Source organism: Oncorhynchus mykiss, chromosome 5, assembly GCF_057628025.1.
Source record: "Oncorhynchus mykiss isolate SJ-2025 chromosome 5, ASM5762802v1, whole genome shotgun sequence".
In the NCBI taxonomy this organism is placed as follows: domain Eukaryota; kingdom Metazoa; phylum Chordata; class Actinopteri; order Salmoniformes; family Salmonidae; genus Oncorhynchus; species Oncorhynchus mykiss.
The window spans coordinates 64,086,845-64,098,900 of record NC_143026.1 but is presented as its reverse complement, the minus strand read 5'-3'; the positions used below and the strand labels follow the sequence as shown (position 1 = coordinate 64,098,900).

The 12,056-nt window shown below is 40.6% G+C and overlaps 1 protein-coding gene across 1 annotated transcript in view; it reads left to right on the top strand.

Annotated features, from left to right (window-relative positions):
• LOC110524270 (DNA-directed RNA polymerase, mitochondrial) overlaps positions 1 to 12,056 on the top strand; it is a 101,037-nt gene that overhangs the window by 27,063 nt on the left and 61,918 nt on the right. Inside the window, exons 5-6 of the mRNA XM_036978023.2 lie at positions 805 to 991; positions 8,370 to 8,519. Coding sequence (XP_036833918.2) covers positions 805 to 991; positions 8,370 to 8,519 — 337 coding nt within the window. The remainder of the gene's footprint in view (positions 1 to 804; positions 992 to 8,369; positions 8,520 to 12,056) is intronic.

Here is a 12,056-nt window from a genome sequence, read left to right as displayed (position 1 = left end):
CTGGGCTTGCAGCATAGCTATCCTCATCATAAGGCGATCGTTCTCCTGTATATTATGAGTACAGCGACTGCAATTAGAAGGCATTGGAGGTCGTGTAGTACCATGTCCAGATAAAGCGTCCGGGGTGAAAAAGTTGAATGAAAATAGTAGAGCGTTTTAAATATAAAACAGTAATTAAAAAGTAAAAACCGTAAAGTTGGCAGGTAGCAAAGTAACGTTATCAACAAACCGCACAGCAGTACGTAAACAAGTCTACAAGTTGTGACCGGAAATTACATCAAAACTCCTAGCTGAACCAATCTTAGTCCTGTCACCCCTTTCCCTTTATCAAGAATGGTCCACTACCCAAAGGACATTCAGCTAACTTGACACAACTGTTGGAAGCGTTGGAGTCAACATGTGTCAGCATTCCTGTGGAAAGCTTTCGACACTTTGTAGAGTCCTTGCCCCAACAAATTGAGGCTGTTCTGAGGGCAAAAGAGGGTGCAACTCAATATTAGGAACATCTTCTTAATGTTTTGTACACTGTGTATGAGACACTTGGCCCCACCTTATGAAGACTAAGGTCAAAATATTGACTTCTATGTTTTTATACTGATACATGTGCATTCCTAACTTTGAACTTCAAGCAAATAACATATTACCTAAAGATGGTGTTCAACACTTGTAATCGATCCGTTGCCTTTACCCCCAAGGCACTTGTCATCTGGACGTAGGCCTGGATATTTATGGCAAAATTCTGCTTTTTAGGGAATAATGTGTATTTTCTAACTCAACCCATTTTGTTTCCTGGTCTGTCCTCAGGGTCTTGCGTCAGATGGAGGAGGATGGCCTGCCTGTGGACGAGCTGTTCAGTCACTGTGTGTTCAGGCAGGATGAGAGGGACATGGTGCTCAGAGCCATCCACACCGTGCAACCAGACTTCCAGTCCAGCATCAACACTATCCTGCAAACCTGCTCCTCACCACTAGTCAAAGACTTCTATACAGAGGTAGGACACAAGTTGAACCATGAGTAAAGTAGAGTAGACACCTCAAGCCAAGAGTAGAGTAGACACCTCAAGCCAAGAGTAGAGTAGACACCTCAAGCCACGAGTAGACTAGACGCCTCAAGCCACGAGTAGACTAGACGCCTCAAGCCACGAGGAGAGTAGATGGCTCAAGCCACGAGGAGAGTAGATGGCTCAAGCCACGAGGAGAGTAGATGGCTTAAGCCACGAGGAGAGTAGATGGCTCAAGCCACGAGGAGAGTAGACGCCTCAAGCCATGAGTAGACTAGACGCCTCAAGCCACGAGTAGACTAGACGCCTCAAGCCACGAGTAGACTAGACGCCTCAAGCCACGAGGAGAGTAGACGCCTCAAGCCACGAGGAGAGTAGACTGCTCAAGCCACAAGGAGAGTAGAAGATAGAATAATTATCACATCTAGAGTAAGTAGACTGGACTAGAATGACAGAATAGAACACTACTTCCATTGTTGGAGACAGAAATGTCTCTTTGGCCAACTGCCTTGCTGTCTGACACATAACATGCTTCTTCTCAGTCCATGCCTGGAGCCCTCTCTGAAAGCAGTGGTTGGACTAGGTCGTGTTTTTATGTCCTATAACAAGCTCTATGAAATCATGGTACATTAGCTACATGTATTTTTGAACATAGTGTACACTTCTTTTTAGACCTCATGTTGTTGTCCTACATACAGTCTGTTGGTAGAGCAAAGGAAAACAATATTCGGGAACAGAGAAAGCTTGATGAATTTATTGATGATGACATCATCATAGAAAAACAACAACTGACAAAGTAGGGTTCTAGGAGTAGTGATGAAGTGGGTGTTAAATAGGTGTTTAGTTGGGCTGACTGTAGAGTTGGAGCAGCAGTGTGAATGAGGAATATGCCAGCCAGGAGACCCTAGCACTAGCAGCAGAATGATATGATTGTCACTCCTCCTTTCAGACATGTATCATGATATCCATTTTTAGACATGGTGGCAAAACGCTGCTCTCTATCTGGGGGTGCTGCTGTGCTGTGCTTCCTCACACGATTCATTTCCAGCCAGTACAGTACACAGTTGTGTTTTTAGCAGTGCTGGCCCACGTTCATTCTCTTATATTTTGTGACTGGAGAAAAAAAATCGATATAGTTACATATCGGGATATTAATTTTGACGATCGATCGTATTGTTTTGACAATATTGCAATATTATTTTTGTGCTTTTTGGCTGTACCTGCACCAAAACTCCAGTATTTTCCTTCATAGCTTGTTCTCCATTATCTTTTTAAATAGGCAGCCAATTTGCTTTCAGCACTTCTATTTCCATGCCTTCCATGCCTATTTCCTTACCTTTTATCTTCGCTCCCTCTTGTTTGGAGCATTGATCACAGTATCGAATCGCAATACATATAAAATCGCAATACATATAGAATCGCAATACATATCCTAAAGGCACCCAAGTATTGAGATGATATGGTATTGTGAGGTCCCTGGCAAATCCCAACCCTACTTACATTATTTGTCAGGCTGACATATTGCAGGGTACCATGCCAGTAATGATATGCCTGGCTCTTTCCATGTTAGGTCTCTGACGGTCTAGGGAATTTGATGTTACAGTAATTCCCTAGGCCAATGTACACGGTCACCAACATTACCGTGAATTTTCTCTGCAACGTCACTATTACAGTTACACTTAGTTATTATCAGTAGCATTTCATTATTATTATTTAAGTTATTATCGCTAAATATTAGTCTAGTATACAAATTAAGAAATCTCTGATTGGAGAGGATTGTAACATTTTTGTATTGACACAATTTAACACATAGGCTATCAGACTCAAAAGAAATGTGGAATTTCACTATTGCATTACCCTTTGTTGCTGATTTTACCTTTTCTTTCCATATTCACATTCTTTTTCTCGGTGTCCATTTTGTTTAAATGTATGTTACTGTTTGTCTTAGGTCTGTAAGGCCCTATGTAAAAAGGGGACTTCACAATTCTTTGTACACTTGATTACATGCATATACTTCTTAATATAACCTTTTTGAAACCAGGCATTACACTTCGTTATTATCATGGCATTTTATTATTGTTATTCAGTTTATTACTTATAAATATTAATCTATTAAATAAGAAATGGCAGGTTGGAAAGGAGCTGTCGCATTTTTCATATACTGAGTCAAAATAAAGCTATATGCCCATCTTGCCCTTGTCTGTTGGCTTTAATGAAAAAAACACAGATCCTATTTTGACGCACAACTCCATTCACATGAAGTCCGATGGTTTCTTTAAAATTTCCAAAAATATTTGCGTAACGTCACAAACCCTGCTGGTCATTCAATAGCAGTGGCCTTGGCATATGTTCCGTCAGAGAAGATGCCATAATGAGAGAAATTATGTAGCGTAAGTGACTGAAAACAGGCCTTTTTACAAGATTAAATCATGACAGGAGTGTTTGATTCTTATTAAAGAGTTGGAGTCCAGACAGGCTACTTCAGGAAACTTTCTGAATGGTCAAAAGTTTTAGAACACCTCCTCATTCAAGGGATTTTCTTTATTTTGACTATTTTCTACATTCTAGAATACCAGTGAAGCCATCAAAACTATGAAATAACACATATGGAATCATGTAGTAACCAAAAAAGTGTTCAACAAATCAAAATATATTTTATATTTGAGATTCTTCAAATAGCCACCCTTTGCCTTGATGACAGCTTTGCACACTTGGCATTCTCTCAACCAGCTTCATGAGGAAGTCACCTGGAATGCATCTCAAATAACAGGTGTGCCTTCTTAAAAGTTAACTTGTGGAATTGCTTTCTTTCTTAATGCAATTCAGCCAATCAGTTGTGTTGTGACAAGGTAGGGGGGTATACAAAAATAAAATACCAAGTCCATATTATGGCACGAACAGCTCAAATATGCAAAGAGAAACGACAGTTCATCATTATTTTAAGACATGAAGGTCAGTCAATACGAAACATTTCAAGAACTTTGAATGTTTCCTCAAGTGCCGTTGCAAAAACTATCAAGCGCTATGATGAAACTGGCTCTCATGAGGACCGTCACAGGAGTGGAAGAGCCAGAGTTACCTCTGCTGCAAAGGATAAGTTCATTAGAGTTACCAGCCTCAGAAATTGCAGCCCAAATAAACGCTTTACAGAGTTCAAGTAACAGACACATCTCAACATCACCTGTTCAGAGTAGACTGCGTGAATCAGGCCTTCATGGTCAAATTGAGTCAATTGGAGGTGTACCTGTGGATGTATTTCAAGGCCTACCTTCAAACTCAGTGCCTCTTTGCTTGACATCATGGGAAAATCAAAAGAAATCAGCCAATTGTAGACCTGTACTGGTTCATCCTTGGGAGCAATTTCCAAACGCCTGAAGGTACCAGTTCATCTGTACAAACAATAGTACGCAAGTATAAACACCATGGGACCACGCAGCCTTCATACCGCTTAGGAAGGAGGCGCGTTCTGTCTCCTAGAGATGAACGTACGTTGGTGCGAAAAGTGCAAATCAATCACAGAACAACAGCAAAGGACCTTGTGAAGATGCTGGAGGAAACCGGTGGAAAAGTATCTATATCCACAGTAAAACGAGTCCAAAATCGACATAACCTGAAAGGCCGCTCAGCAAGGAAGAGGCCACTGCTCCAAAACCACCATAAAAAAGCCAGACTACGGTTTGCAACTGCACATGGGAACAAAGATTGTACTTTTTGTAGAAATGTCCTCTGGTCTGCTGAAACAAAATTTGAACTGTTTGGCCATAATGACCATTGTTATGTTTGGAGGAAAAGGGGGAGGCTCGCAAGCCGAAGAACACCATCCCAACCTTGAAGCACGGGGTGGCAGCATCATCTTGTGGTGGTGCTTTTCTGCATGAGGGACTGGTGCACTTCACAAAATAGATGGCATCATGATGAAGGGAAATTATGTTGAAGCAACATCTCAATACATCAGTCAGGAAGTTAAAGCTTGTTCGCAAATGGGTCTTCCAAATGGACAATGACCCCAACAAAGTCAAGGTATTGGTGTGGCCATCACAAAGTGTCATGTATTGTCATATTATGTCTTGTTCCTGTTCTTTCTCTTCACTCCGTCTCCCTCTGCTGGTCGTATTAGGTTACCTTCTCTTCCCCTCCTTCCCCCAGCTGTTCCTCATCTTCTCTAACTACCTCGTTCACCCTTTTCCCACCTGTTCCCTTTTTTCCCTCTGATTAGGTCTCTATTTCTCTCTCTGTTCCTGCTTCTGTCTTTGTCAGATTCTCGTTTGAGTTTCTCATGCCAGAACCAAACTATCGTCTTGTTTGCTTCAACCTTGTCCTGTCCTGTCGGAATCTGCCTGTTCATCTGAGGCTACGTGTGATCAGGTACCTCTGTCCTCTACAACCCAGCTATTCTCCTCTGCTGCTAGAAGGGGAACTCGTCTGTGATATTCAGAAGGACTTTATGTTTCATTTGTCGCCCTCTCTGCGGGTTGTTTATTTTGCCATCATAGTGGATTTGAAGAGGATCTATGTCTTACCTGTGTTTTGACATTAAAGGACTCTGTTTTTGTTAAACCGCTTTTGGGTCCTCACTCATGTGCATAACACAAAGCCCTGACCTCATCCTTTTGAAAATTTGTGGGCAGAACTGAAAAAGCGTGTGCGATCAAGGAGGCCTACAAACCTGACTCAGTTACACCAGCTCTGTCAGGAGGAATGGGCCAAAATTCACCCCACTTGTTGTGGAAGGCTACCTGAAACGTTTGAACCAAGTTAATCAATTTAAAGGCAATGCTACCAAATACTTATTGAGTGTATGTAAACATCTGACCCACTGGGAATGTGATGAAAGAAATAAAAGCTGAAATAAATCCTTCTCTATACTATTATTCTGACATTTTACATTCGTAAAATAAAGTGGTGATCCTAACTGACCTAAAACAGGGGATTTTTTACCAGGATTAAATGTTGGGAAATGTGAAAAACTGAGTTTTTAAATGTATTTGGGGAAGGTATATGTACACTTCCGACTTCAACTGTAGGCTTAACGTACCAAGTGGCATCCTATTCACTGTATAGTGCACTACTTTTGACCAGGGCCTTGGGGCTCTGGTCGAAAGTAGTGTACTAAATAGGGAATAGGCTAAGATGCATTGCAAACACCAGAGGTCTGCGACATTTACAATCTGCTTCTGCTTTCATAATTGAGTACTGGCTGAGAGAGAGAGAGAGAGTTGTTGTTTACTCAGTGCCAAGGTTTCATAACACTGTCTCATGAGTAGTCTCAATTACTGTCGGCATAAGCTCGTTAAAATATTATTTGTGTAATGTACTATTTGGAATATGTATGAACTTTTAGCAAATGCAGTTTGGTCTACTATTTAGACATTGTCATTGAAGATTTTGTGTTTTTATTCTTATAAAGCACACAGCCTTCTTAGTGGTCATTCATTTTGATTCCCTCTCCTGCCCTGGGCTGTGGCTTAGCTGACAGATAAGTCTTTGCCAGGGGCCCTTGAAAACAGACAGTGAGGAGGAGGAAGAGAAAGACAGTGGGAGAGGCGTGGTAGTTGTCCCATTCCAGCCTATGCTGAAAGCCGGGCATCGCATGACACTGCTCCCTCTCTGGACAATCTCACAGCCCCTGGGCAGCAACAAGCATCTGACTCACTTCTTCTCACGCAAACAACAATACACATGAACAAATGCTTATTATTCAGTCCCCTCTCTTGGCCCAGCATGAACTGCCATAGTCAAGCTGAAACACAATGTCTGAGACCTACACAGAGATCAGTATATATCCTGTCGTTTCTCAGCAGCAAAGCTTGCTCTTAAAAAAAAGATTAAGAGCCCATCTACTCCACAGAGAAGGTAGTATTTTGCCATGATGTAGTGCAGCAGAGCCAATGCCCAAGTGATTTATCTCCCGGGTAACCTTTAGCTTTGTTTTGGCTGCGGTCCAATAGTGTGCAGTCTCTTCTCTTGAGGACAGATTTAGTGTTTGTCTCCTGGGTTAATAAAGCATCAACCCCTATGTAATGTGTTTTCTGATAATACCCAGTTGTCCTTGCACAGGCCACTGACGTCCTCTTTCAATAATAAATGACAACATGTATAAGCACACCGGACCTCTCAGTATGTAGGCCTACTCAGTACCCTTCCTGCTGGACCACTTAGCCAGCTCTGTATTTATATAATGAGTGTATATGGGTTTTTTAATTGGGTGGCTGCCATACCTTTGGTGCTGGTTAAGCTTAAAGCAGCAGCACATAACGATATAAGCATAGTTATTTTTTAATTAGCCACAGGGAGGGTGATGGGATGGAGGGTAATTTGCATATCTACTGGCCGTTAAATTAAGGCTTTGTGAGTTTGGTTTGCATTAGTTTGTGCCCTCGTTTCCTCCGTATTTGTCTCTGTCAGGTGACTGCAGGCACAGGGGGAATGATGGCATGGGCCTTAGTCCATTTTGTGCCATCACTCCCAGCACTATACACACCCACCCTGTTGGGCCAGTGGGCAAAAGGTCGCTGGTTCAAATCCCTGAGCCGACAAGGTGAAAAATCTGTTTGTGCTGTTGAGCAAGGCACTTAATCATAATTGCTCCAGGGTCGCCATTGAATGGCAGACCCTGTCTGTGTCCCCGCTCTCCGAGGGTGTCTCAGGGAGAGTGGGATATGCAAAAAACACATTTCCAATTCACACGCGTGTATTAACACCCACTTGTACATGTGTGAAGTAGGACAAATATAAGTACACACCACACACACACAGAGAGAGAACTACATTGACGTTAAATGTGTTACCATCCAATTCTAGGTGTTAGCAATATCCACACTCCTATGTAAAGACGTATACTGTAGTTAGATTTTCACTTTGATCTCGGAAATGAAATGCCGATCGGTCAAGGTACCAGCTCACAGTAATACAATTTGATGGCGCACACAGGACATGACTACACGTTTTAACACCGAGCATAATGAGCCATTTGTTTTGCTTTATAGTCTTGTGGAGCTGAGCGTCTAGTGATAAAAGGCTGGGTAAGGCTCAGCACCCTGACCTGACAAAACCCTACCCATCAACATAGTCCCTCATTATTCAGCACACACACACACACATACCCTCTCTTTGGCCAGGATTGTACACACACACACTGTCACACACACAACTACATATTCCAAAATGTATCAAAGCAATGTGTGTATTCTCCACAAGGAAACATTGATGTACCAGAACTATTAAGTCTAATAATATACTTTAGGTTTAATGTAGGCTCCCTTCTAGTGTGTCTCTCCTATGATGCAAGGTAATAGTCTCTCCCTGGAGATCCCAGTCTGTTTATGCCCCCCCCCCCCCCCTTATCCTCTGCTCTGTCTGTGTGTTTCAGAGGGCAGATGCTAAATACCCCAAGATGGCCTTCAGCCTGGAGGAGCTGCAGGAGAGGTTCAGCCGTCAGCTAAGCATCGAGCAGACCAGCACCATCACCATTCACTCTGTGGAGGCCATGAAGCCTGTCACCTCACACATGGCCAAGATGGTAAACAAACTGGCCACCTACACATATAGTCTGGCCTAGCTGGAGTAACAGTGAAATATACTACTATAGTAATACATTATGGAATAGAAATACACTATAGTAATACAATATGGAATAGTAACACACTGAAATATACTACTATAGTAATACAGTATGGAATAGAAATACACTATAGAAATACAGTATGGAATAGAAATACACTATAGGATTACAGTATGGAATATAAATACACTATGGGAATACAGTATGGAATAATAATACTGAAATATACTACTATACTAATACAGTATGGAATAGTAACACACTGAAATACACTATAGTTTATTGCCTGCACCTAGCAAACAGTTTTTTAAATGATTTGGAACGGCAAGCCAGGCAGAATTAAACGGGCCTATTTATATAATGATAATGAATTTGGAGGGCAGAAATTATTAAATATTAAAGCATTAAACCTCTCACTAAAGGCTTCAGGTATACAAAAGTTATACTGAAATCCAAACTGGTTCTCTAGTAAATTGGTAGGAATGTCTCACCCCATGTTCAAGAATGGTATTTTTCCTTTTATTCAGATTACAACCTCTCACTTTCAGTTATTTGAAAAGGAAATCATCTCAAATATTGCTATTTTTTAAACAAGCCATAGATAGTTGGTTGCAATTTCAATTTAATCCACCAGAAAAGACAGAACAAATAATACAACAAATATTGTGGTTAGTTTCTATTTTTAAAACAAAACATAGAAAGTTGGTTGCAATTTCAATATAATCCACCAGAAAAGACAGAACAAATAATACAAGAAATATTGTGGTTAGTTTAACCATATTTGGGAGATGATTTACTTTTCAAATAACTGAAAGTGAGAGGTTGTAATCTGAATAAAAGGAAAAAGGCCATTCTTGAACATGAGACAGTTTTACTAATTTGCTCGTGAACCAGTTTGGAATTCAGTATAACTTTTGTATGACTGAAGCCTTTAGTGAGAGGTCTAGTGCTTTAATATTTAATAATTTCTGCCCTCCAAATTAATATTCATTATATAAATAGACCCGTTTAATTCTGCCTGGCTTGCCGTTCCAAATAATAATTTTTAAAAAACTATTTGCTATGTGCAGGCAATAAACTAGAGTGTATTTCAGTGTGTTACTATTCCATACTGTATTACTAGAGTGTATTTCAGTGTGTTACTATAAATATATTTATTAAAAAAATATTCTTAAATAAAAAATTTCAAAAAGGTATAATCGTCATAAATGATAAATAGGACTGGTGGAGTTATGCCACACATGCAGCAAACAAAAACATATGGAAATGTCTGCTCTACCCAAAATTACTATTTACTATTACTATTTGCAGCGTTTCCGCAAAAATGGAAGAGGAAAGTGGAAGGGGGGAAAAAGTAAGGAACCTGTCTGTCAGCCCTGCATTAAAGACCATAATTGGTTAAAGAAAATTGTGATAAATACAAAAAGTATACCAGTATAATTTATTAAGGACCAAGAAATTGACAGTCGTGCAGTATAGATTGCAAAATAGTTTGGAAGAGATTTTTGACGTACCATGGCACAAAACTTTGAATTTTACCATTTAAATTATTATACGAAATTCTTGCAACCAATATAATGTTATTTATATGGGGGATACAACCTTCCCAGCTCTGCAGATTTTGCTGCAAGGAGACAATCATTAGATCATTTTTTAAAATACTGTCCATATGTAGCTTGTTTTTGGTCATAGGTCCAGGAATGGCAGAAGAATTGCAATATTTACCTGGAGCTAACCCTGCAGATAGCACTACTGGGTGATCGGAAAAGTCAGTCAATCGATCAATAATATAATAATTATTTTTTATTTTCAATTTACATTCTGTAGAAACAATGAGAATAGAAAGGTTCAGAACTTTTGTGAAACATCACATCAGTTGAGAAATATATGGCAAATAGAAATCCAATATGGATTATGTTAAGAGATAGATGGGAGGGGTTGAATAGAGCTAAAGGTTGAGACTAATAACAACTTATAATAAATAGACTGTGTCCATAAAATGTATGTAGTATGTATAAGCTGGAAATACAGGCCTAAGTGTTGTTGTTCACTAGTTTACTCCAATTGGGGGAGGGGTGCTAGGGTTAGACAGTAATAAAGGAAAATATATATATTTTTTAAGTGTGTGTGTGTGTGTGTGTAAGCAATATAGCATGAGGGGATGTGGTATATGGCCAATATACCATGGCTACGGGCTGTTCTTAGGCACGATGCAAACCGACCTCAAAAAGCACTGTTCGCTCAGCATTACCAATGACAAAATCATATATTTTCATGATGTTGATGTATTTTTTTCATGTTCAGTCAGTGTCATCTGTGAGAAAAGTTTGTGTCCAGACTTCAGTCAAAACTTTGAACATTATGCATTGAGGCCACCAGACATCAGCTATATTATTCCTGCGATGTGTCCCTCTCCCCATATCTCAGTGGTCTGGGGCCAGGCATTGGCATTTACAGTTTAAACTCTCCCTGCATTTCCAGACAATGTTTCAGACTGGGAGCCGGAGGACGAGGGTCCCTGGTGGTCCTGCAACATTTACAGCAGGCAGAGCAGCATGATAATATATTGTAATGAGGCTCTCCTGAGGAGGGAGCTGAGTCACCTTTACAGGCCAGGCCAGCCTATCTGCTCGGTGTCAGCTGGGCGCTCTCCTCCTGGCATGGATGGGGAATATGACAGTCCCATGGATGGAAGGCTGACCTGGTTTTACAACCTGGCTGGAGACGTCTCTCCTCTCACCATCTCTGAATCTGAACACATACAGATGCACCAAATATATTGGCACCTTTCCATGATTCACTATTTCTTCTCAAATAAGTTGAAATTGAAAAATGTTGTGTTCACACGTGTATTTGTTTGATTTACAACTGCACAGGACCCAAAAAATGTAATGTATTTCACCTGTGGTAAGTTGCAGGTGCCTACCGGGTAAAAATAGCCATTCAATCAGTTTTTCAAAGAGAAAACATAATATTCTGCTTCATTGATCTCCATTGAAAAAGTGCAAGGAACGCCTTCCAAATATTGAGTTTTGTATTTATTATGGATCCTTTGGCAACAGCTACTCTTCCTGGGGTCCAACAAAATTAAGGCAGTTAACATTTTTTTTAAACATTACAATACATCCACTGGCTTTACTCAAGGGGGGATATGCCAGTGGCATGTCGTTAGTAAAGATTTTAAAAAGTAAGGGGCCTAGACAGCTGCCCTGGGGAATTCCTGATTCTACCTGGGGGGGGGGAGATGCAGGGTGGTATGCTGCTGGCTTAATAAGTGTAAGTGCTTGTTGAATGTCCTCCCCTTTAAGCGTGCTGAAAGTCTGTCAATTTGTTTACTGAAAAATAGCATTGGATCTGGTCAAACACATCCAAATGGTTGGTAACAGGCTGATTGGTCGGCTATAACTTTTGCTTCCCTCCATGCCTGAGGGAACACATTTTCTAGTAGGCTTAAATTGAAGATATGGCAAAAATGAGTGGCAATATCGTCCGCTA